At 42.2% G+C, this 26,964-nt stretch overlaps 1 protein-coding gene across 1 annotated transcript in view; it reads left to right on the top strand.

Annotated features, from left to right (window-relative positions):
- Positions 1-26,964, top strand: part of GLRA3 (glycine receptor alpha 3) — a 670,994-nt gene that overhangs the window by 434,560 nt on the left and 209,470 nt on the right. The window contains exon 4 of the mRNA XM_086963322.1: positions 10,630-10,853. Within this exon, the coding sequence (XP_086819448.1) occupies positions 10,630-10,853 (224 nt within the window). The remainder of the gene's footprint in view (positions 1-10,629; positions 10,854-26,964) is intronic.

Genomic DNA, 26,964 nt, shown 5'->3' with positions numbered 1-26,964 from the left:
TTGGTCATAAGGGAGTACACCATTTTTCCTACTCTCAAGAAACATATCCTTCAGAAACTGAGCCAGACGGTTAGCGTGAAGTTTATAAAGTTCCACAGGAATACCATTTGGGCCCGAGGCTTTCCCGGAGTGAACCCCCCAGATAGCCATCGGGACCTCATCATTAGTTATGACAGAATCCAAAAATTCCCTATTCTCGGCCAACAAGACGGGCATTGGAATGTCTCAAATGACTTCTGCATTCTCTTCCACCGTGTACAACCCCGCCGAGGTATAAACCTCCTCATAATAACGGGCAAACTCGTCCACTATGAGCTGCATATCCGCCGTGACCCCAAGCCCGCGATCTGCAGCTCCGGCACCAGACACGATCTCCAGCCATGCAATGAATTTCCCGGCCTTATCGCCGTGTTCATAAATTCTACTTTGGGTGTTAGCGTGCTGTTCTCTCGCCCCATCGCGCGCCAGGCGTTTATACTCATTTCGAAGGAGACCGAGGGGGTGTATATCCCCCGAATCCCCTGTAGTGGAGACCTCCCTTTCCAAGGCCGATAGCTCCTCCTCAATCCTGTCGATTCCCGCCCTACTCTTCTTTTTCTGCCCAGTGATTAGGGAGAGAGCCTCCCCCCTGACTACAGTTTTGTAGGCCTCCCAGAGTGAGCAATTAGAGTCAACTGTCCCTGCGTTCTCTCAATCGCCAGGCGCTAATTGGGGCAACCCTAGCCACATTATCTGGCCTGACTTCCAGTTGCAGCCAAATCGGCGAGTGATCAGATACACCTCTGGCCAGGTGACGTACTTCCTGAACAAACATCGCCTGCAACGCAGGCACTAACACATGGGCGATTCTAGAGAAAGAGTGGTGCTGACACATGCGTGTACTCCAAGTCACCGGGGTGCCGGAGTCTCCACTCATCAACCATACCCGTTCCAGAGACAAAATCCAACAACCATCTGTGAGAGGGCAGTAACACTAAGTATGAGCGGAAAATCCGTTCCGCTCGCGGATTTTGCGAATTTTCGGTAAATTCGCGATCCGCGAACTCCCCCGAATTTACCGAGAATTCGCAAATCCGCGAGCGGCGGATTATTCCGGGGGCAAAAGTTTAAGCCTGGCCTGTTGTAACTATTTTACGATGGCGCCGGCAAGCTGCCAGCGCCATCCTAAAATAGTTACTAAGTTAGCTTCAACAGGAAGCTCTAATAGATAAAATAAAGCAGGTGCTCGATTTTATCTATTAGAGCTTCCTGTTGAAGGTAATTTAGTAAGTATTTTAGGATGGCGCTGGCAGCTTGCCGGCGCCATCGTAAAATATTTACAACATGCCCTTCCTGTGAGCCCAAAAACAATTGTGAGTGTCGTCGAGGCAGGTGTGCCTTCTTCACAAATCTACTGTGGAAAATCAGCTGTGATGCTGGATGGAGGCTTTTGCATCCTTGACTTTCACGAGCGCAATACCTGTGCTGTTTCTGTGACCAGGAGCTTATTTCTCTTCATCTGCTGAACTGATCTTTCTCTGACCTTTTATACACACAAGAAGCATGTGTGAACTCGCATGGTAGCCCTGCCCGTTTGGCCCCGCCCACACAATCGCGGTTTGCACCGTCTTCCCGCCATTCACCCACTATGATGGACAGCTCACTCAAGGGACCCCTGCGCCCTTCGGGGCGATTGCATAGTAACACACACATGGTCGCTCGAACTAGTTGATGCTCAAATTCAGTGACTCATTCATTAGCCCAAAAACAATCGTGAGCGTCGTCGAGGCAGGTGTGCCTTCTTCACAAATCTACCGTGGAAAATCAGCTGTGATGCTGGATAGAGGCCTTTGCATCCTTGACTTTCACAAGCACAATACCCTTGCTGTTCTTGTGACCAGGGGTTTCTTTCTCTTCATCTGCTGAACTGATCTTTCTCAGACCTCTCAAACACACAAGAGGCATGTGCACTCGCATGGAAGCCCCGCCCCAAATCCGCGGATCCGCAAATCCGCAAAATCCGCGGATCGTGGATCCGCAAAATCCGCCCATACTTAAGTAACACACAGGAGGGGTACCTATCCAGCTCACCATCCATAATCCATAGCATCATTAAAATCACCCCCTATTACCATGATACCAATGGGCAGTGACAAAAACACTCTGCTCAGGTCACAAAAGGTGTCTGTCTGCAGTGCGAGGGGAACATATACAGTAAGGAACGTGATGATCCTGCCCTCCCAGTGTCCCGAGAGGCCGACATAGCGGCCTCGATTATCAGACCAGGTAGCTTGAATGGTGAACGGAAAGGAATTTTCGACAAGGATCCCCACCCCTCTGGAGCCCGAGGTAAAACCGGCAGGTGCCACCAGTTTATATCCTCCTCTATGTAGCGCCATACTTCTCTTCCCCATAAGATGAGTCTCCTGGAGTAGGACCACATCAGGCGACCGGCATCTGATCAACTGCCCCCTCATGGCATGTTTAATCTTGTCTCCCAAGCCATTCACGTTCCAACCGAGAACGGACACACCCAAGCCCAATCTAGCTGAAGCCATACACATCCCCGGAGAATTCTGAAGCATTTCGTGACACCCATTGCATACATTGGTCATAAACAAAACACACATCAACAAACAAAAAACCCCACAACCCGACCCCCCAACCCCCTACCCTGCCCCCCTGCATGCAACATATGCACATCCCCAACTAGCAGTGTGCCTGTCTTCCCAAACCTAACTACGGAATCTAAACGTAGAAAACGGTGGAGGACCTTACAACAGGCCACCAACCTCCACTGTCCCAACTCGCATACAAACCCATCAACAGTGTACCATAAGGAACCACAAAAATTGTTAGCAATGTCAATAGGGAAAAAGAGATCGCCCCGATCAAACCAGCGCCCCTGCCACCATAGTCAACTTGACATGTTCAAAGGAGAAAGGGGGGGTGTCATTGCTCCTCGTTGCCCATCGGGGTGTCCCCCTCCATGCCCGGCCCTTGGGCTCGATCCAGCCAGTCCGCTGCAGCATCAGGATGATCAGAAAACCAAGCTTTGCCATCGCGCTCTATCCGGAGGCGGGCAGGGAACAGCATAGAGTACTTGATTTCCGAGGCGCCAACCACCTTTTAATGCCCATGAATCCCTGCCGTTGTTTCTGGACGGCCTGGGTAAAGTCAGGGACAAAGAGCAAAGAAGCGTTCTTGTATGCCAAAGGTCCGGAGGATCTTGCTGCCTGCAGGATAGTGTCTCGGTCCCGAAAGTTAAACATTTCGGACAATCATAGGACGAGGAGGCGCCCCCGTCTTCGGGCGTCCACCAGGTACTCTGTGGGCTCTTTCCACGATGAAAAAGTTACTGAGGCCCTTGGGTTTCAGATATTTCAGGATGAGATCCTCCACGAACAGATCCGGGACCTGTCCCTCCGATCTCTTGGTACGCCAAGAATGTGAACGGTATTGCGCCTCGCTCGTCCCTCAATTTCATCCAGCTTATGGGCAAACTGAGTCCGAGACATCTTCAGATCTCTCACCTCCCGCTGAAGTTCCGACACATCATCCGTGAGACTCGATGTTTTGATCTCGAGTGACTTGACCTTCGCCGTAGTTTTGGTTAGGTCAGCTCGGATTAAGCCCACCTCGATAGTTACCGTGTCCAATTTGGAGTCCATCTTACCGAGGGAAGACTGGATCCCGGTAATCGCCGCCATCAAGTCTTTCAGTTTCGGGTCTGCCCCGGAGGGGTCACCCTCCTGGCCACTCACTTGGGCGCGTCTCTCGTCCACCGGGGAACCCTTGGAAAAACTATACTTTTCCAGTCTATTGGACTGGACCGGTCTGGTAGTCCTCGATGTTTTCGGAGGTAGCCTGTCGGGGTCCCCCCTTGCCGCCATTATCGGTTCCTGTACGGGTCCTAACTCACCTAACCGAGCTAGGTCCGAATATCGCAAAGTCAATCAATGCCAGATAATTGCGGGTTGCTCTGCAGCCGCAGGGTCGCACTGTGAGGTACTTTGAGGGGGGAACCCGGGTGCCCCGCAACTGCAACACGACCTCCGTGGAACGAGTGCCACAGCGCACTTCCGGTCCCACTCGCCGTTGTTGTTGATCTCCAGAGTGGGAAGTGCCACACGCGAGGTCCGAGTGGCATGCCCCAAAGGCCCAAAAGTTCTAGACGATGCTGTTAAGTCATCGGAGAACCCAAATTATTTGAAATTTCGCCCAGTGGCTAAGGCGCCGGTCCCCCACTCGATGGTAGGTTCGGGGCTCAGGATGATGTGCCGGATGGCAAGTCAGGATGTGACGGCCGGCGGAGCCGATGCTCAAGCGGCCATCTTGGTCACTGGCACGGCTCCTCCCCCGTAGCCCTCTTGTTTAAGGTCAAACCTAAGGCGACAAAGTATTTTATGTTCCTGGAACAGTGGTCTGGAACTCGGTCCCCCTAAATAGTTTACCAGAAGCAGATCATCTTTAATTTAGTAAGCTACTAAAATCTGACAATTTGTTTACTAATCTACATTTTCGGTCAGTTCCTAGTACTGGTTCTTCTGTTCAATTTTTCCAACTGCACCAATAGACCCTGTTCAGGATGAATGCTTTCCGTTCAAAACCTCCAAAATAAAATCAAAATGCATAATAAATGAATTAACAATGCCTCAAAACATCTTTCTCTGTAATACATGCAGCGGTTTCTGATTTGTTGATGTTAGTTCACAGGTTAAAAGGTATAAATCAATACAAAGCTTGGCAATTTTGGCATACATTTTTTTTATAAAAGCTTCTTTAAGCTGTTTTTTCCCAATACGAATCCATTCATACATCCTTAATGATTCATACATGAAAATTAATCCCAATTCAAGAGAGTGAGCCAATATGTCCCTGCTCACAATACCCCTTGGGCCTTATTTATGAAGGACTTGCGCCGCCGGTGCGTCACTTTTAACATGGGAAAAAGTGACGCATCGGCGGCGCAAGTCCTTCATAAATAAGGCCCCTTATGTTTAGGATCCGCATTATGTTTTGCAGATCAAAACAGATGTGTTAAGAGGCTATCCTCATCAATATATGCTATTTTATGAAACATTCTGATCTTTTTTGTGTGTTACTTTTAAGAATTCCAATTATAGTACCCAAAAAATATTTTCCGTACATTTTACAAAAAAATGCAATTAATATTTGTTATAACGCCATAACACGTTGAAATGGTATCCTGGTTATAGCACTTCATATCATTTTATTTTTTAATGCAAATTCATGATGTTCTTAACAATGAAGAAAGCTATAGTTTATTATGTGCAATAGAAAATATGGCAATTCTTGGAAAAATATAAATACCAAACAATCTCCTTGCAGCCTTGTGAGTCTAAGGGCAAATGGGACCTAGATAATTTAAGTTGAATATGCATCCACGTTAATTGTGTTGACGTTGTATCAAATGGGTTCCTTTCTCCACCTGATCATGGAACTACTGTGATCCATTTAATTCCAGATTAATGATTTCCATTTGTCTTCATTCAATATTTCCTTAACAAAGTTTGTAGATTCTGTATGAACCTTTGTATTATCAATAAACAAGTGTCCTCATATATAGATATATTTTTTTTAACTTATGTGTTTCACTCCCTATTACTTCAGAACCTTGTGATCCACAGTGAGAGGCACTATCATCTCATTGCATCCAGTGTTTCATTTGTCTCAGCATTTGTCACCATCTCACCGACATTGTTACAGAGGCTGTTTTTCTGAATGTCGTATTGCAAGGAAATGCAATGTATTCCTTCTTTTGGGGGACCAGTGCATCCATTCAACAGCCAAGTAAGTCTTGCAACTTATGCCTGTTGCATGATCGGTCATCAACATGTGTATGTAATCAATGTGTGTACCAACTTCATTCATACATCAGAATGCATTTATTTTATATATTTCTGTTTTTTAAAAATTAAATACAGCAACATAATAGTTGTCCGTGGTGCTTCTGTTAAAATTACCTTGCATCAAACATTGATGCGAGAGCTCATTTCGAATTGAAATATAGCAAAAAGTGACACATGCGCATTTCACCTAATTACCTGTAATTTTACAAAATTTTGCCGTAATATTATGAAACCAAATTTGCTAATTTTGTATACCCCTACACGTTACAAAGGCACAGAATGCAAGCACAAATCCAATCTTATTTCATATATTTCCAAAATAATGCAGGAGGAAGTTCAGCTTGGTGCAGATTTCACACATCTTCTGATCAACCTCACAATTTCTCAATCGCATCCTTTACCATTTATTGCTCTGAAATCCAGAACCAGATTGCGATCTCTTATTTTCTTTTTTTCAAGATCTTCTCTTAAAGGGAAACGTAATAATGTTAGCCGGAGAGAAGGGATGCATAACAACAAAAGATGACTGTTCATTCTCAGTTTACCCAGATTTAACCTGGGAAACCAGTACATGTGTACGACAAATGAAATCTCTAACCAGAAAGATGAGAGGGCTCTTTATTCCAGCACTGATTGTCTCTGGTTTAACGGTAAAGGTCATCTGGTATGGAAAGTCATTCTTTTTGCCCTGATTACCCCCATTTTTTGATATGATGCTGGCAGTTACTAACTCTGAAACGGCCCTGGGTTCTGCTAAGCAGAGCCAGTTCTCTGTTCTCTGAAGGTAAATGGTAATTGGTGTAATTCTAATAGTCAAAGACAACCTACCTGTAAGTCCCTAGTATATGGTAGGTATAAAGATCTAGAGACCCCAGTGGATATAATGCACTTAAGTGTGCACTGATATGGTGTCTGGTGTCATTTTAAAGCCAGGCCTGACCTGCAGGCTAGTTTTAAAATAAACCTTTGTCCAAATTCGACTTTGGAATTAATAGTACTTCCAAAGACCAAAACAACATTTGTATTACGTATTTCACCCCTATGGTACCCCTAGCTTCCCCAAGGGTAGTGTACATAGTTATAAAAAAGAAGGGACAATATAAAATATGTTTTATATGCACGGGTAAGGAAAAACATCCAAAGTCCTTTTTTATTTATAGCAATGCTGCTAGTCCCATAGGCTAACATAGTTAAAGGCTTTGTTAAATGTAATAAAGAATATCTTTGCATTGGAGCTAGCTAACAAAACCATTCACACTATTAAATTAATGGTCACATTAAATCCCCCAACAATTAGCCAAAGTTGGATAAAATATAAATCTCTTACAGGAAAGTAATTATAGAACAGGGAAAGGAAAGGGGCTGGGGAGATAAGCTGGGTTACAAAGGCAGGAGAACAGATGTCACAGGACCCATGCCAGCTCCCACTTCCTCAATCCCCAGCCAGATGGGAGCCTGCCTTAATTAGATTAGGAGAGAGGCTGAAGGGGATTGTAGTCAGTAGTTAGCCACACCTCTGGGTTCCATCTTGATTTTTTGGAGACCATTGTATTCTGGGCCAAACAGTTTCCATACTTCACAGGAAGTTGTCACACTAGCGGGAGGTAGCTTATTCCCTATTGGTTATGGTGACCCCCTCTCTCAAGCCCAGAAATGAAGAATTAATAAGGCAGCTCTAAGGAGCTCACCAGAACACTGCCTGGAACAAAAGAGGAAAGAGACTGACTGTTTAGCACTTGGAGTGCACCACAGAAGGCTTGCACTCAACAAGACTGCACCTGCAGCACTCACAAGGCCCCACAAAGTAAGGACTGTGTTTGACTCAAAGTAAAAGGAGTGAACACCCAGATCAGCAACAGGTACAGCAGAGCTGGAAGAAGTAATCTACCAAGCCAAAGAGAGAATCACACCAGCTTAAATGTAAATGTATTGGCATTTATATAGCGCACTACTTACCCGTAGGGTCCCAAGGCGCTTCGACCGCTGCGAAACCCTTCCTGGCTTCCCTGAGAGATGGTCCCTTAATGGGTATCTCCAGGGTGAGACCAGGCATCCCCGGCGGTCTGGTGGGGCCGTTAGTGAAGATGAGGCAAGCTAATGCCCAGAGTTGCCGAGTGTGATCGCTGATCAGAGTGGGCACCGAGGCGAGAGAATTATCGAGTCCGCTGACCCTGGTCCAGAAACCTGCCGCGCCAGGAATCGAACCCTGGTCCCGGGCCGTCCTCTGCTCTCGTGTCTGCCGCCTCTAACCAGTGAGCCACACTACTTCACTGTTCACTTACCAGTTCAAACTTGATTTTTTCTCACCTCTGTAGGTGTATTCTGGTAAATTGAATCCTAGCACCCAAGAGGCAATTCAAAGTTCATCCTGCTGATAACTTCCAAGCTTACCTCAACTAAATGTCAAAAGAGGACTTGTGAATAACTGTTTTGACAACCTCTGCACCATTGACACTGAGGAATAAACAACCATTTTTTCCCTGAATCACCAAGCTTCAGCAGTCCTCTGACATTGACTAGAACTCCTGATCCCGCAAACCTGCAGACCCTCCAACGAGCCTGTCGACAAGACAAACAATCAAGAAAAAGACTAAGTCCGAAGACAAAACTTTGAACAGGACCAATCCCACAGCCTATCCAGCCCGTTCTCCATTGTGGTCGGCCTGAAACTTTGACTTTTTCCCAGTAGCACGCCCACCTCTGGTCGCAATTGGCACTATAGGCTTTTTGGCTCTATAAAGTGCAATATTTTTATGTAATCCTTAAAAATTCATACCTCTGTTTCCCTACATTGGATTTGTGTTGGTTTGGTGTCATGTTAACAATAAGAATATTTCCTAGTTTTATAAATTCGTGTTGGATTTTTATTGTGTTGTGTCTTCCTAAGTTAGGCCTGACTGCTCGTTTGCCAAGCTACCAAGGGTTGAGCAAAGATTAATTTATTGAGACTTGACTGGACCTATGAGTGATAGTGGTATTATTACTAGTTGAGAGTGGATACCTCCACCTGCTAATTAATATCCCACTTTCCTACAGGAATCCTTCATATTTTTACTGAATCCAAAAGTTTACGTTCTTTTTACAACTCAGCACAAAGATATGAATGTGCAAATGCTCCTCTTTTGTCCTTTTTTCTACTCTCTTTTCATGTGGTCTGAATGTTGATGATAATCCTTATCTTTCAGGATGCATAATATTAAGTAGCTAGTATGCAGGTGACTCTTCTGCCGATTTTTTCCAATGTGTTAATATGGTTTATATCAGGGCAAAAGTGCTACATAAATGATCTGGGACGATGATGATGGTAGTCGAGATTCAGAGCCCGTCTGAAATGCTAAGCATAGGCATGCGCTGCAACACTATTAATGGAAAAAGTTGTGCTTCTATTGTGTGTCATTCTGTGCCTCAAAACAGAAGCTAAAATGTGCACCAATATTAGCTCACCCAGTACAGATACTTACTGCATAATAACTTATTACAGCTGAGCAACTGATCGGTTTGCTATTGCAGGTGACTAGAGATGTCACAACACAGCTGTAATAACACATTTGTGACAGGCTTTTATTCAGAGGTTTCAGTCTTCCACTTAATAAAATGTAATGTGCTCGAAGTGGAGATAATGTATTCCTCAACATGAAGTGCAAAGATATAGCCTCCACCCTCACAGCCTACAACCTTGTATCCATGTGATCTTCTGTGACTGAGGTACTGATGATGCTTGTGAGACTGTTTACAGTGACACTGCAGATTAATGCAGTGTACCACTAGTATTAGCCTTCCATAGAGCATCAGATTAAAACTAGAATATTGAGATGAGTCATACAAATTTCAGATTATTTTCTGTGTTGTTTTTTCCACTTTAATGCTGGGAAAGCAGCAACTGATGCACTTCTCCAGGCATGCACAAGGGAATATTTGTGAATCAAAGGTCAACAGGAGCAGGTCCTGGTCCATCTCTCGTGCTGTTGCAGATCTCTTCTTTCTCACCGTTTTTATTGTGTGCTTTCTCCTGCTTTTCCATTATTCTTTATTGTTTCTCCTTCTTTAACCCACATTTTTCGGAGTGTTTTTTTCTTCTTTTTTTTCTAATTTTTTACTGCTTTCTCCTTCCTTTCCCTCTCTTTTTCAGAGTGCTTTTCCTGCTTTTGCCTTGCTTTCTACGGGTTTTTCCTTCTTTTCCCTTGTTATTCTGAGTTCTTTCTCCTGCTTTTCCATCGTTTTTTGTACTTCTTTATCCTTCCTTCCCCCCATTTTTGAGTGCTTTCTCTTGCTTTTGCCTTTTTTTACTGCGTTATCCTCCTCTCCTCTGTTTTTCGGTGTGCCTTCTCCTGCTTTTGCTTCATTTTTCCAGCATTCTCTGCCTTTTGCCCTGTTTTTATGAGTGTTTTCTTCTGCTTTTTCCTCATTGTTTACTGCTTTCCCATTACTCTCCCTCATTTTTTTGAATGTGTTCTCCTGCTTTTGCCTTGTTTTTCACTACTTTCTCTGCAACTCCAGCAACATGAGACCCTCACTGGTGATTTGCCGTGCTTTATAAATCCTGAGTTATTGATTTAGACCCCTTCGCAGGATTCTATATATACGTGTAATTGTATGATTTTTTGGTGAATGCAAATTAATTCCAGCCTGTCCTTTGGAGGTAGCCCACATTATCAAAATGAAGATTCTGGTCCCTATGTGAAACAGTTTACATAATTATATATATTTGCTAATATTTTTAAATATTGGTACTTGTAACGTCTGTTTTAAGCATTGATCTTCATCTTCTTGAATTTAGGATTACCGTCTAAATATCTTCCTGCGTCAGAAGTGGAATGACCCACGTCTTGCGTACAGCGAATACCCTGATGACTCTTTAGACTTAGACCCATCCATGTTGGATTCCATATGGAAGCCTGATTTGTTCTTCGCCAATGAGAAGGGAGCCAATTTTCACGAGGTTACAACAGATAACAAGTTGCTGCGCATCTTCAAAGATGGGAATGTGCTTTATTCCATAAGGTAAGACTCTGAAAGATGTATTGTATCTGACTGCATGTATCCTGTTACTAAGTCCAAAACGGTTTTATGTCAAAATAGTGTGTACAATACCATCCTACCATATAAATACTGAGCTATTAATATCGTTTACAGAAAAATCGCCCCATTGGCAGCCGATTTTGTATTATTATCGAAAAGGGTGATATTTTTAAAAGGATATATAGGGCATAATATTTACATCAAATGAGTCTGACTACAATATTCTGGTACTACACCATACATGAGGCTTAAAACAGACTTTACACCTAAATAATCGCAGAATGTGATTTTTCTTTGTCTTTGTTCACGAGTTGACCTTGTTTACACGTACAAAGTCTCAATCACGCTTTTATTATGGCTTTCGTTTTTTTTGCACGCATGCACTTTACTAGTGTCAAATGAGAACATACTTTACATTAAAGCCATACCGATACTAAGGAAAAAAGTTAGCCATATGTTATGCAACTACCAAGGCAGATTATAAACAGTGTGCCAAGCTGTGGTAGTTAAAAAATACACACTAAGAAGTGAATGTTCAAAATTGAAAATTGAATTTACTTGTATTTTATTGGAAATAGGTGCACTTCAGAGGTTGTTAAACTAATGTTAATTGAGTAGAACTTTATATGAAGCAGTGTATCAATGTATGGAAAATTGTAAGTTTGCTATGCTGCCTTGTGCATTATTTTCTTATTACAGGTATGCCCGAGTGCCAGAACGCACCTATAGTACGAAACTGATGCACCTAAACAATAATTTATTCTATGCACCCAGTCACACATACTGGCTGCATCCACTCGGTGTGAGGGAAGCTGAAATGTGTCAGGTCAAAAATTGTCACTGTGCCCTTGCATCACTGTGTAAAGCACTGTCACTGTGTCCTTGCATCACTGTGTAAAGCACTGTCACTGTGCCCTTGCATCACTGTGTAAAGCACTGTCACTGTGTCCTTGCATCACTGTGTAAAGCACTCACGGGTTTATTTACAAGCCCCAGTGTGCGGGCGGAAACTCACTCATATTGATGTTTCGGCAGCACGCAGGGCAGTGCCATATCTACACGGTCACATAAAGCCATCATGCATAGCTTTTGGCTTTTCATGGCCTTGTAGATATGATGTGAGGCAAGGCAGCACAAGGCGATGCATTGGCTCACACTGCGATGGTGAGGCATGCTATGATCATTTGATCGTTAGGGCGGGAGATCCCACATAACACCAATGGCATTTGACACATTGCCAGATTTACAACGTTCTGCAAACCTGGGAATGCCTCAAAAAGCCTAAGTGTCCCCATGGCTGGCATAGGGGAGGTGCAAGGAAGAGAAATAACTTTATTTCTCCTCTTTCATTCCTCTGAAACACACATAGATGGAGGAAATTGCCTCCATTGATTGTTTTTGTGCAGGAAGGCGCCTCTTCCTCCACAAAGACAATCATTCCCACAACACAGACACCTTTGCACTATGGTGCAAGGGTGTCTGGATTGGTGCAACACAGCCAATTGAGCACCAGCACTGGAGAAGAGGACAAGAAAAACAGGCAGTGCTGTCTGTCCTGCACATAGCACATGAAATCGCATAGCTGCGCCTCCTCTTTTAACCCCTTCACTGCGTCGGCTATTCCACTGCAGTGCTAAGGGGGGAGGGGGCCGAGCGGCAGGCGCATGCTGGTGACGGAACCGCCCCATCACCAGCGTCGGTTGCGCTGTGCTCATGACGGAGCGGTTCCGTCACGGCCCCGCACGCTCAATAGAACGCGCCGTGCAGGCGCGGCGGCCGGGCCATGACGGAACCGCTTAATCATCAGCACAGCGCGACCACGGCTGATGACCGAGCGGTTCCATCATCAGCAGGGAAGGGGTTAAAAGTAAAACAACCTAATGAGGGAGAATGGTGCAGGAAGGAGTTGCAGAGAGACAAATGAGAGACCATATCTTAATTCCAAAAAAAATCAAAAGTAGCTCTGGTCTGGAGAAAGAGGAGCTCTAAAATTAATTAGCCACTCTCTGCAGACAAAATATATGTTAACAACTTTTGGTTAGGGTGTATAAAGGGATTATTTTAAAAGCAGAAATCCTACATATTATATGTCACTATATGCCCTCTATTATTAGATATCTTACAAATCACATTCGTGTTGCATGACTGTGAGGAATTGGGAAATTAGTTGAGAGGGGTGAGTACCCCAAAAAGTAGCCACAATCCTTCTCAGGGTGAACCACTAAAGGCACTAAATCAACCTTAGCTGAACCCCTAGTGGCTACAGCACAGAGCACACAGGCCTAACTTAAAGACAATGTGTAAAGTATGTGTGCAGTAATCAAACAGTAATAAAGTAATCACAAGTAAAAATCCAAACTAATTTAAAAACCAGTGTTATGATTTTCTAAAGTTTGAATTTAAAAATAGTCTTATAAACTGTTAAGCGTCAACTGTGGTTGTCTGGTTGAGCTTGACTGGGAAAAGTTTTAAGGCCGACCACGATAAAGCAAGGGTCAGATGCAAGAATCAGCTTTGACCTGGTCGAAAAGTTACCTTTTCACTAAGAAACCTTTCTGGAGCAAAAGGTCTTCAATGAGGGAAAGCAGCAGGCTGTGGCCATCATCACTGAAGATGGGAAGCCAAAGTTCAAGGCCTTTTGTGGCCACTCAAAAATGTTTCTGGGGGCAGGTACTCTCCCACTGGGCATGGTGTCTGACTGGCCATGGGGATAAAGCAAGGGGGTAGGCCCAGGTGTTGGTTGCATCTGCATGTGACAGGGTAGGCCCCTTCGAAATTAATTATGTTCATAGACACAGCGCAGATGGTCAGACTAGCAGAAAAACAGAACACCTCCCCACACCCTGGGCCTTTGTCTCAGCTTTCGGAGCAATTTTGAACCTCAAAAGGGGAGCTTTTCAACTCCTGAGTGACATTTGGATGCTCATGCAAATGGGCTTTGAGAGACATTAGGCAGGTTAATAGGCAACATTTTAAAACAACTTGCTCTAAAATATTTATTAGAAATCTGACTTCATCAATGAATTGGGTTTATAATCAATATTTAAAAAGTCCAAAGATGAACTCTATGGCTGTTTTCTAGGGAATGTAAATATTAAATGTAATATTGTATTTAAATTGGAGTATGGAACTGCTAACCCTGCTGAAATAAATATAGCTTTGAAGGCTCTTTTACTATATCAACATGATTAATATTAAACTTTCACCTGTCCTACTTTTAAATATCATGCACCCTGCACTATGGGTATTTAAGGCCACTTAGTGGTGAATTATAATATTTATAAGAAAAGTGTATAACTGTCTATTGGGATTGCTTTTATGGCTTGAATGTGCAGTTTGAGACAGCACAACCATGGTTACTGGAGGCAGGCCTGCAGTCATGTTTACCTTGCCACTAAAGTGGATGATACAATGGACTCACTGGTGACAGATAACTTACAGAACCTGGAGAAATGATGGTACCATATTCTATGCTGATATCATCATGTTGAAAGGGAACCCACAGGCATTTTGCCGCTGCCTAGCAGGGGTAAAGTGTGCAGAGTTACACAGCCAGCAAAAACAGACAAGGCAAAACTTTGGTGGTCATACATAAAAAATATGCTAATTTTGAACTATTACCTTCATAACTGCACCGAAACATGTGCTTCTGCATGATCGCTGAACTCCTCCTCTAATGCCTGTCATGAAGATGGAGCTTGCAGTATACTCATACCATACAGTATGAAGCTCTTTATCTCATATAAATACATACGTCATGCACAAATACTTCAAAAGGAGCTACAAAGAGCTATGCGGATACATTTCAGCCAAGGGAATTAATTTCCTTTCAAGTGAAATGACTTTGCCATTATCTAGGTAGCTCGTGTAGCCATCCAGATTTGCTCATCTGGTATTTTTGCTCAATACTAGTGGAACAGTAGACAAGCCTATATTACTTACTTTATACACCCTTGGATAGGAAGGACCACTTTTCCACTTCCATCACTATACTGTATACAACCCAACAGAATTCTGGCCAATCAGAAATTGTACAAAGCATGTGCCGACTTTAAAAAAATCTGCAACATAGATATGTGTTCTACAAAAATTCATACTTACATACATGTCTAAATTCATACTTACGGTACTTAATTATGCAAAACAAAATTTTAATAGAGTCATCAGCATACCAATAATTATTTATGACAACTCGTTAATTGTGTAGGGTCAAAAAACCGAAATATGCATTCATTTGAAATGTGAAAGTGGACATTTCAAGGCACCCAATATTTATTCACATACATGTTTATCTTGACTGTGTTATGCTATGGCATTTGTAAAGCGGGCTGTCACCTTTAAGGCACCCTGGCACTCAGGGGAGTAACTGCATCCAGAAATGCAGAAATTAATGAGAAGTTAGCAGGTAAAAACAAAAAGCCTTTAATGGTTTATGATAGATAAGATGATTGTTGACCAATCAAAGGTGAACAGGGAGAACATTTCATGCCTTTGTCACCAGTAAAGAGATAGAGCTACCCCGATGGTGCTTTGATGTCTACTAATGATCACCTTGAGACAACTGGAGGTGGATGTAAGGGGTTGGGAAATTGTTATGGACAATATTCTGTTGAAGAAAACTTAAACCACAATAGTGAAAGTGTGAGAATCTTTGCAGAATGCATTGAACTTAATGAACTGGAAAATGAAAGCCAATGAAAGAAGCCATGATAAGAAACAAGATAAGAGTGGCAGTGGGTAGAAATGATGAATAATGACATGGACTGCTGTATTTTGAATGCTTGGCAGTCTGACAGTAGAACAGCATTGAAGGTTCAGCTAATGAGATTTGCAGTAGGCCATACATGATAGAATAGGGGCTTCGACACTGCCTGACTTGCTGGTTGGGGCAAAAACAGCATCATTATATAGAGTAGTACAACATAACTAAAGCAAGAGGATGAAATTCTGTGCATTTGAGAGGATCGAGTGAATAGTCAAAGGTGAACCCTGACAACAGACACCGGGTAGAGCCAGGAAGTATAATTTACGGATCACTGAAATAATATTGAGGGACAAAATATCGACTTGCAAAAATATTGTGGACAAAATATCGACAGTCAAAATATCGAGTTTGTATCTACAAACAGGTAAGTACAAAAATATCGAGTACAAAATATCGTTTACAATAATATAGATGTAAAAAATATCGACTTTATTAAAAACAGTGTTAAAATAAATTAATATTAAAATTTAATTACTAAAATATACTTAAAAATACTTACATTAACTTATAATAATTAAATAATAAATGAAAATAATAAAAAAAAAAATTTACAATCTTATTTGTTAAAACATATATATATAGTAACATACTATAATTAAATAAGATACTATTATATTACCGTACGGTACCGGAAGTGTAAAAAATACTATTCCCACTCCAAAGAGTGCAAGCGTAGGGAAAGCGTTGGATAGCGTAGGGGTTAAAATTACTATTCCCACTCCAGTGGGTGCAACAGTAGGGAAAACTGACCCTGAACCCTAAAAATACCCCTTTACCCAAAAACCCAAAACTGACCCTGAACCCTAAAAATACCCCTTTACCCAAAAACTGAAAACTGACCCTGAACCCTAAAAAAACCCCTTTACCCAAAAACCCAAAACTGACCCTGAACCCTAAAAATACCCCTTTACCCAAAAACTGAAAACTGACCCTGAACCCTAAAAATACCCCTTTACCCAAAAACTGAAAACTGACCCTGAACCCTAAAAATACCCCTTTACCCAAAAACTGAAAACTGACCCTGAACCCTAAAAATACCCCTTTACCCAAAAACTGAAAACTGACCCTGAACCCTAAAAAAACCCCTTTACCCAAAAACTGAAAACTGACCCTGAACCCTAAAAATACCCCTTTACCCAAAAACTGAAAACTGACCCTGAACCCTAAAAATACCCCTTTACCCAAAAACTGAAAACTGACCCTGAACCCTAAAAATACCCCTTTACCCAAAAACTGAAAAGTGACCCTGAACCCTAAAAATACTCCTTTACCCAAAATTAATTAATATTATTTAATTACCAATTAATTATTAATTAACAATAACAATAAAGTAAATATATTAGCACATTTGCTGTAATTAATTTAATTTAATAATTAATATTATTTTTTCCCAATTAATTAATTAGCAATAACTAAAAATTATATATATATAAATAAATTACTCTTATTAATGTAATTAACTTATTAATATTATTTAATTACCAATTAATTACTAATTAAAATATGTACAAAATTATATTAATTAATTAACTAATTAATATTAATTAATTACCAATTAATTATTAATTAAAAATATTTACAAACATATATTAATTAATTAATTATTATTAAATTACTCCCCACCCTTATCCCCTATTAACCCAACATCCCGCTCCTAAACATTAACTACAATTTATATTACTATTAATTTTTTTTTTTTAACCTTTTTTCTACATATTATTGAAATTTTTTACTTTGACTATTTATATATATTTTGTCGATATTTTTGTACTTGATATTTTTTTATCATTATTTTAATCGATATTTTGACCAACGATATTTTTGTTATTGATATTTTATTATTATCGATATTTTTAACTCGATATTTTGTCCATTCGATATTTTTGAGTCGATATTTTATCTGTGCACCATAATTTACCTGGCAGTCTTTAAAACAACCAGTCTTTACAGCGAGGTTGTTACCCCCCATGCGAAATTACCATGCATTACTTCAGTATGTATGTCCTTACAATGACTTGCTGTGGCGGGTGTTATTGGCTGGTGTTGGATTTTTAAGTCGATCACCTTCCCTACTGTTGCGTAGAATGGCGTTAGAATAGTAATTTATACTATTCCATAGTCCAGGCCCCATAAAGCAAGTTGTAATAACTTATGTGGTAAAGTAATGTATGATAATGTGGCACGTAGGGTACTGACTGCATTGTGAAGGCGTGTGGGGTAAATGCCTGCTGGGTTCCACCATACAACCACCGGTGCTCAGTCCAGTAGGGCAACAGCCAGAGGAATTGGTACAAGGGTCCTTGCTCACTTTGAGCAGTTTGGGATTGTTGGTGTTAAATCTGCAGGAGTAGTGAAGCATTCACATGCCCCTGTAGAAAAACAGGAAATTAAGTTTACACTATAGATAGCTACAAATAAATCCAAATGAACAATCTAAGTGTCATCAGTGTAAGTCTTGAATGATAGTCTATAGGGATGGATGAGATTACCCAAAGGGATGCCATAAAGATGACACATCCACAGCACAGACCCTTGCATCTATCATCAACTGCAGCCTTGTTAACAATGCCAGACTCTGCATCACAGCCTTGGAACCAACATATTGCCCACAACACATTTCTGATGCTGGACTACGCATCACACGCCCTAGTCAATGGGCTTCTCGATGACAACACCTGACCTCGCACCACAGCCTCAAAACACCTCAGAATGGATGCATCACTTTAGCGACACTGCGTATCTTCGATACAGACCTTCACAATGCCCCTCAAACCAGTATTTTCGGTTCTTTGCTCAGCTGGCCAACTGGGTACCAGTAGCCGGCCCATGCTCTATCGACATTGGCTTGAACTTGTGACTTTGTCCCAGTCCAGGCAGGTGTGACCAGAGATCCACAATTGGCAATTTGTGCCTTAAGGTGTTATTTTCACTGAAATCTTTAAAATTGCAGATTTCTATTTCTACTGATTAGATTTTGTTAATTTGGGCCTTGTTTGATTTATTAAAAATAACTCTATTACATAATCTGGTATGGGATCCTTTTTATCTGATGATTTCATGTCATAACTGTTTAAAGTGTTACACAAATTCAATGCCTCTAAATTAAGCCTGACTGCTCTGTTCTAATCTACTAAGGGGTTGAGAACAGATTAACCGGCTGTGCGATGCATAAATTAAGTCAGAAAAACAGGATGTCTAAAGGCAAACCGTTAAGGGGTAAACCACACTAAGTATACATTCAGGCAGGAGGCAGGAAGGTTGATTGCTGAAGATGTAAAGCCTCTAAATTAGGTAGGGGAAAGGTGAGGCTCAGAAAGGAGAAGTCAAGGACAGTCAAATGCTAATGAAATGCATAATGATAAATCAATGCCAAACGATTAGGCCTGTCAGCCTTAGGGTAGTATTCCATATAAATATTTTACTGATATCGTATTTTTGGCCTTAGGACTCTATGCACTTTACCACTGCTAACCACTACTAACATGCTTTTGCGCTCTCCTCTAAATGTGGTGAAATTAGCTTACACCTAAATGGCACATTTAATTTAGTTCCTAGTAAAGTTGTACCACATATACCAGGCACCAGTAAATTAAATGCTGCTGGTGGGCCTGCAACACTGATTGTGCCACCCACCTAACTAGCCATTTAAACATGTCTCAGACCTGCCATTGCAGCCTCTGTGCACAGTTTAAACTACTATTTTGACCTGGCAAAATAAACCTTTTGCCAAACCTAAACATTCCTTTTAATACCTAAGTAACCCCTAGGGTAGGCTGCACACAGCCTTAAGTACGGGGTGCATTGTATTGAAAAAGTTAGACATGTACTCCTAACTTTTCATGTCCTGGTACAGAACAGCTCTTAAATGTGCTTTTTACTACTACAAGACCTGTCACGCCCATAGAATAAAATTGTGTTTGTTTATTACATTTAATAAGAGATAACTTTCATTGTGGAGTAGGTGGAATATCGAGTTTGATGTCTAATTAATTGTAATTCCTACCCTCTTTTATGGTAAAGCCAGATTTGAAGTCACAATTCGGAAAATGGCCTTTCAGAAATGTCAATAACAGGCGGTCGGGCCTATTTACCGTCACCAAGGCTAAGCCACTATAACGTAAAAAGGAACAACAAATGCCAGTGCTGACTCTATTTTAACAACACAATGACTTCAATTTGTGAACGTTGAACTCAACATATTGTGATCACTCTTTAGTTTTTCATTGTACATAACAAATTATTGTACCATTTTGCGTACAACTGTCAGAGACCGAGGAACAACATCTCATGTAAGAAATACAATGTCATATTTACATAGCCCACAGTGAATGAATATGCACAACATAAACACACATGGTTATCTCAGCCTGGATTTATCTATAACATAGACACACTCCCTAGATGTCAAGCTACCAATGTGTTTCAAACTCATTGTTGAGTTGGGGTTTTCTTCAGGACCCAGAACTGTAGTAAAATGAGTTTTAGTAGTGTCCTGTGACAGAATTCTTCTTCCCTGTGTTTTTTTTCTTTTTGAGATTGTTTTGTTTTTGTTTCAGTTTGAGGCATTGACTATGCAAATCATATTCAAGTCTCTTCTCACATATTTTGATAAAGTCGTTTGCAGTGCAGGACTTCTGCTTTATCTCAGTAATAAATCCCGGTCTGTCTTGATTATCAAGCGTGTTGGTTTGCATCTCAGTAATACTCCTGCTGCTATTCACACCATGATGACAAGTTTCAAACCCAGCATTGATTTGGGGTTCTCTTCAGGACCCAGAACTGTAAAAAATTGAAAAAATACATATAATGAGCCAATAAGCAAACAATCAGATTAATTCTAAATGTGGGTCTTTAAATAGCACCTCACTTTTTGACCTGCGTGAGTTTCAGTATTGTCCTGTGACAAAATTCTTCTTGCATATGTTATTTTCTTTTTGAGACTGAATACAAAAATAAAGTGAAAAAGGCTCGTTTAAGATTAAATATGAATGAACCATTATTTACAGTGAGCAGCCAAATTGTGTAACTCACTTGTTTTTGTTTCTGGTTGAGGCATTGAACATGCGTATAATTCAATTCTCCTCTCAATTATCTGTAGAAATGAAAATGCACAATTGATTGGAAAAGAAACCAGGGAGGCATATTATCGTTATTTTATGTAAAATGAAATAGAGCTGGTCATTTTGTTATTAAAAATTGTAGAGCAAGCTTGAACAATGTTCTGTGGTTTGAGAGCAAATTCCATTCACTTAAATGATGTTAGGAAATGGGGCACTTCATTTTGTTTTGAAATTGTAGTGCAAGCCTAAATGACATTCTGTGGTTTGAAAAAAAAATGGAAAATGAATTCCACTCACTGGTAATGTTGTTTGCAGTGCAGGACGTCTGCTTTATCTCAGTAATGAATTTCTTTCTGTCTCAATTCTAAAACACAAGTGCAGTTGCAATAAATTCATGCCCAATTGAGGGCGGGTGCACATTATTTGTTACATTGTGACTGCTAAGCTGGTTCAATGGTGAAAAACTCAAGATCTATCTAGAGCGTTAAACTTGACACAGGATGACAATAAACTGAAATGCTGTTGTACAAAAAAGAAAAGAACTTGCAACTTGCTCAACATGTTGTTTATCTTCATAGGCACTCTGATTACATTTAAAACTAAGTCAAACATCCTGCTTACTTCAAACGTGTTGGTTAGCGTCTCAGTATTACTCTTGCTGCTGTTCACGCCATGACACAACCTGCCATTCTGTTAATTCAAAGGCCCTTTTTTATGTTGCAATCGTCATCTTTGATTTAAATATGTCAGGCCAATAGAGGTGCTTGAGAGCTAGACCCTCACTGATTCCCATTGACCGTTTGGATTTGTAGTGCTCAATTGTTGAGACTAGTTTGTAATTTATTGTGATGATTTCGCAAGTTATATACTGGTTGGCAATTGTGGTTTTATTGTGGAATATGGACAGCACATATAACGTCTCATTTCTGTTTGAAAGGTTTAAGGCATTTCTCCTTACATAAGATGACCAGGCTGTGTGTGTTGCACCACATGAAATGAAGTGTTACTTCTATATTGGCTCGTTCATGAAAAAAACGAATGGCAAGCTTTTACTTCTAAGTGTGAGCAACCTATGGGAAATATGTGGTGCATAAAGTCGCTTTTCTCCGTGTGTCTTCTCCTACATCTCATCCCACATTTTTCATTGGATAAAAATGTATTTTGGTAAATGGAGCTTAGTGTTCAAGAACCTCTCAGTATACTAGGTCTCGCAAAGTTGACTGATATTTTTCAAAGATACGAATATCCAACTGCTTAAATTCTGAATTTCTGTCATTTTATTAAGCCCATCTGTAACAGTGTTAAAGCAATGCATGAGGGGTCAATAGTTTTTCAGTGTTTCCTCCTTTAGGAACCAGTTTTATGGCTGTTAATACTATCTATCAGAACTCATTCTCTGAATGCTGCTTCTTATTGAAATGGTTCACTAATGGAGCTGTCGACTTTTCGACGTATACAGGATTTGGGCTGGATGATTCATTAATGAATCTCTTGATTAGTTTTCACTATGCACAGTCTGCTGCATGGGCAAATTATGACATACACTAGATTTCCAATTTTGCAATTAGAGAAACTGGTATGTTTCCATGTGACCATCTTATAATGGAATACACTCAATCGTTGCAATTATTGCATGTGCCACATTTGTGATCTCCTTGAGGTTCCGTGACAATTGTAAGTGGTGTTTTCGACTCACACGAATATGGTCGAGTCTAGTATCTATGAACCGCAAATGACGAGTTTAGCAAGTGTGCGCAGTTTCGCTGTGCTAACTTAAACCGTTCGTTTGTTATGTGGGTTTGTCATCTGTACCCACGGGTTCCATCTTAGATACGGCATCCATTTTGTCTCTTGCCCTCAAGTAGCCAGCGAACGGACGCTGTCCGCTTCGCGACCCTGGGACTCCCAAGATATTTGCGGAAGACACATGTTCTTTGAAAGTGTCTTTATGACGAGGGGGATGCTACTGTAAGGCAGATGGCGCCGCTCGAGGCTCATCTTGCCGCACGGGCTTATTGTCTCAGTTGTGCATCTCATTAGGCACGTCCCTTTGATGCCTGTATCTCGTGCTTCTCGACACTCCCCTTTTACACCCTTTCCGATCTCCCCACTGTTTCCGTCTTCCTCTGCACCTGTCTTCGTTCCTGTTTCGATCTACTTTACTGCTGATTGGAATTTGCTAATGGTGGGAAGATGGGTTTTTACAGTTGGGAACCGCCAAATGTTTCCGCACTTATGTTCCGGATCTTGTGTGTTTCAAAGTGATCTAAGCGACCCCTCTGAGAGCGACTTGTGGGAACCAGGTTGTAAACTATTGTGTATCATGTTATCCTATGGGTAGAAACTGTATAAAAGGAGCGATCCACAAATACAATTTGAAGCAGTCTCCCCGAACTACACTCGATGTACTTCCTGTGACTTCTGTGTTCCCTGCAGTAAATAAACCTTGACTCTTTGACGCCGAAGGAAGTGTCCCGTGTCTCTGTGATTTGTACGCCGGAGCAGGTTACCCACGAAGGTTTCAGGTGTTGTGCCCTGGCACCGCTGGGTCCAAAGAACCCAGTCCTTCAGTTGGCACCCAACGTGGGGCTGCATCAGTGGTACCGGTCCAAGCCTGACGATCGTGAGGAACTTCGTGTGAAATCTCCGAGGGAAGGTGCACCCCGCTTCATCGATCCTGTTGTCGAAATAAGTGGCCCGAAGACTTTTCCCGCGAAGATTCCCGCCTCCTAACGGCTGCGACGGACTGCTACCCTGACTGTAGACCTGTTTTGGCGCCTGGCGTAGACCTTGGTATAGCGAGACGATAGACGGGCCTTCCTGAGGACGCCATTGATCTTTGAGTTAAGTATTTGTGGGTCGCTCCCAGAGTTCTTGGTTGTACACACTTTAGCGAGTGTTTTTGTTGTAGACACTTTAGCGGGTGTCTTTGTTGTACACGCTGTGTGAGTGTTTTTGTCGGTGACACTTTGCTAGCGTACTTTGTTGTTGTTGTATTTGTTTGACGACTGCAGCCGCCAAAGACCGAGGGTTTTGTTCTTGCTGGGACTTGGTAAATCCCGTAACCCTTGAAGTTTGTGAAACTCGGCTAGTGTGCAAGATGCCTGGTCGCAGTACTTTGTTCAGTTGCTTTAGACCTTGTGGTGCGGATTCCCTGCTGGAGGACTCATGTCCGATACCTCCGGTTGGAACTCCTACTTATGACCTATATAGCAAACATGGGCTAGGCCCGATTGCTTTTAACGATTATTGGATCAAATATACAAAGAAAGACGGCGATCTTCGTTGGCCACCTCACGGTAGCTTCGAAGCGTCGATCTTAGATAATTTGGAAATAAAGTTGTTCGAACGTAAATCTAGGCCGGCCATGTTTGATGCCTTTCGGTTCTGGCGCAAAGAAGCCCGACAGAAAGAGATCAGACAAAATAAACGTAGTCAGCGAGATACTGTTGCTACTATAGTGAAGAAAGCTGAGCAGTTTCAGCGTGATAAGGAGGATAAGGATAAGGAAGTGTTTGAGAGATTACAGCGTATGTCCATAGACAAATGCTATCCTGTTTTGTCTACGGAGTCGGATAAGAAGGAAGAGGCAGTTGAGGATTCTTTAATGTCCTATCTTATGAAGTCGCCACCTCCGTACGTACAGGGTACCGCAGTTCCTGTGGTCCCTGCCGTACCTGCTCTCCCACTTGTTATTCCTCCGCCTATTCCTCAACCTGCACCCGCTCTTCCGACTGTTCCTGCTCCTGTGCCTCTTTCTATTCCTACTGCTCCTCCGCTTCCACATACTCCTGTTCCCGCTACTGCTCACGCTACTGCTCCTGTGTTGTTAACCCCTGTTGCTGCTAACGTCTCTACTCCTTCTCTTGTTAGTCCTGTGTCTTACTCTTCTCCCTCTACTCGTAATCGTGATTCTCCTCTTGCGACAAACTTCTTTCAGTCGCTCGGACCTGTTTTTGGGTCTGCAGGTTCTGATGGTCCACAGAGACGTAGCCAGCTTCCTGGTAATAGAGAACGTGTTGCGCTATACAATATGGCGATGGGTTGGATGATAAACCCTGTTAGAAATCCACCTCGTGTTGTCCTCGAAACGTTTGATCAATTCAACATACCTACTCAGAGATATGTGTTTGATGAAATGTGCAAGTTCTTACATGATCAGATAGCGGCTGTTGCGCCTGACGAGGTGCTGACCGCCCTGTCTAATCTTCGGCTTCAGTTCGCAACTGGACTGATAGTCGATACTAATGTCCGACGTGCTATTGAACGGTTGCTATCTCTTCGTCCCGCTCCTATTCCTCATGCATTGTTCGTTGAGGACATTGAACAACGAGATGGGTCTGGCCAATATCCTATGCGAGAAGTTCCGCCAGTTTGGGTACCCGCTGATAATACTAATGCTAATGCTCCAATACCAGCACATTTCCAGAGAGTGTGGATACACCTCCCTTGGAAACGATCGGAAGTGCTTCAGGTGAAACAAACTTTGCCTGATCCTCGCAAAAATCCTGCGGGGTATTATAAAGAATTATCGCAGCTCGTAGACGCTACGATAATGAATCTGGCCGATATCGACATGTTGTTTGGCAATGTCGTACCGCAACCGGTATGGGCCAAGATTCGTCACCAAGATCACGCGAATGAATTAGGTGGTGATTGGGCTGCCATTACAGCGGCGGACGCTGGACAAGTGGCTGCTACTAAACCCGATCAGTTGATTGAACTTCTTCCCCAGCGAATCATTACGTTAATGAAAACGCTTATGCCAGCTATGAGGGTGAATTGGGACAAGTTGTCAGCCTGTAAGCAGAAGAAAGATGAGAGTGTTTCAGACTTCTTTACGAGGTTCGAGGAAACATTCGTCGATCATAGTGGGCAGGATATGGGTACTGAGGGTGGACAGAGGCTGTTTGTGGATAAATTTGTATCGAACTTATTGCCCGACTTGTGCAATAAATTGAAAAATTCAGAAAGTTCATGGGCCGTTTCTACCTCAGCTCAGATTCTGGCTACGGCACAATATTACGAAAATAGAGAAAAAGAGGAAAATGACCGTGCCGATAAAAAGACGAAAGAGCTGAAAACTAAAGTGTTGTTACAACAAGCATATCCGCCGCGTTCTAATCAGAATGCGCCTCAGCAGAATAGATCGCAGTCGCAATCAAATCGATCGCAGCCGCGTAATGATTCATCTTTTCAGAGATCTTCGTTGGGGTACAACCAATGTGCTTATTGTAGACTGGAGGGACACATTAAATTCAATTGTCCTGCTTTAAATGACCGTAGTGGTGGTAATTCGTCTAGAGGAGGTCGTGGTGGTGCACAGAACGCATCACGTGGTAGAGGTCGTGGTGCTCAGAACGACTGTTCTGATAACTCGTCAAATTCTAATAATTGTTTCGACCAACGTGGATCATCGCAAGGACGATCTGCGCAGTACAATGTAGACGATTATTACGTCGATCAGGGAACTGACGATAGTAATTACTAGGACAGCCAAAGACAAGGAGAGGGAGTGGTATCAGTTCCGGTTGATCAGAGAGGGCCTTACGTCGCAGTTGCTACATCGGGCGTCGTTGAGCCTTTTCTGTTGGACACTGGTGCAGCGAAAAGTTCTATCATGCATTCGAAACTCCCCGGCGCACCTTTGTCTGGCTTAACAAATGTATCTGTTGGATTCTCTGGCGCCCCCGTTAGCAATCCAGTTTCGCGCCCTTTGCCCCTTAAAATTGGGCCTCGTGAGCTCGAAGCTCCGTTGATTTTAACCACTGGTTGTGGTGAAAATCTTTTGGGTCTGGATTTGCTTAAACGCTTGTATGCGACTTTGTATTGTTCTCCTGCGGGTGTAAAGCTTACGTTCGGAGAGAAAGTAGTCTCTCCCATGTATTTGTCCCTCGACAAGCTTCCACCGGAATTGGATTCTCTTCCTGCATCTTTGTGGGCGACGGGTCCAAACGACGTGGGCCTACTTGATATCTCCCCTTATGTTGTTCAGTTGAAATCGAATGTGCGATTGCCACGTATTCCCCAATATCGTATCTCCCTGGATGGTGAACGAGCTTTGTTAGCGATCATCTATGATTTGATCGAGAAAGATGTCATTGAAGAAACTCGGGGAAACGTGTGCAATAGTCCTGTACTGCCCATTCTTAAACGTACTGATCCTACCAAACCGCCTGTTTATCGTTTTGTTATTGATTTACGGGAGGTGAATAAAATTGTGGTTCCTCAATTCCCTGTTGTGCCTGACATTACGGCGCTACTGACT

Source organism: Lissotriton vulgaris, chromosome 3_1 (genome assembly GCF_964263255.1).
Source record: "Lissotriton vulgaris chromosome 3_1, aLisVul1.2, whole genome shotgun sequence".
Classification (NCBI taxonomy): Eukaryota; Metazoa; Chordata; class Amphibia; order Caudata; family Salamandridae; genus Lissotriton; species Lissotriton vulgaris.
The sequence above is the reverse complement of the archived record's forward strand: the minus strand, read 5'-3'. Positions and strand labels throughout refer to the sequence as shown.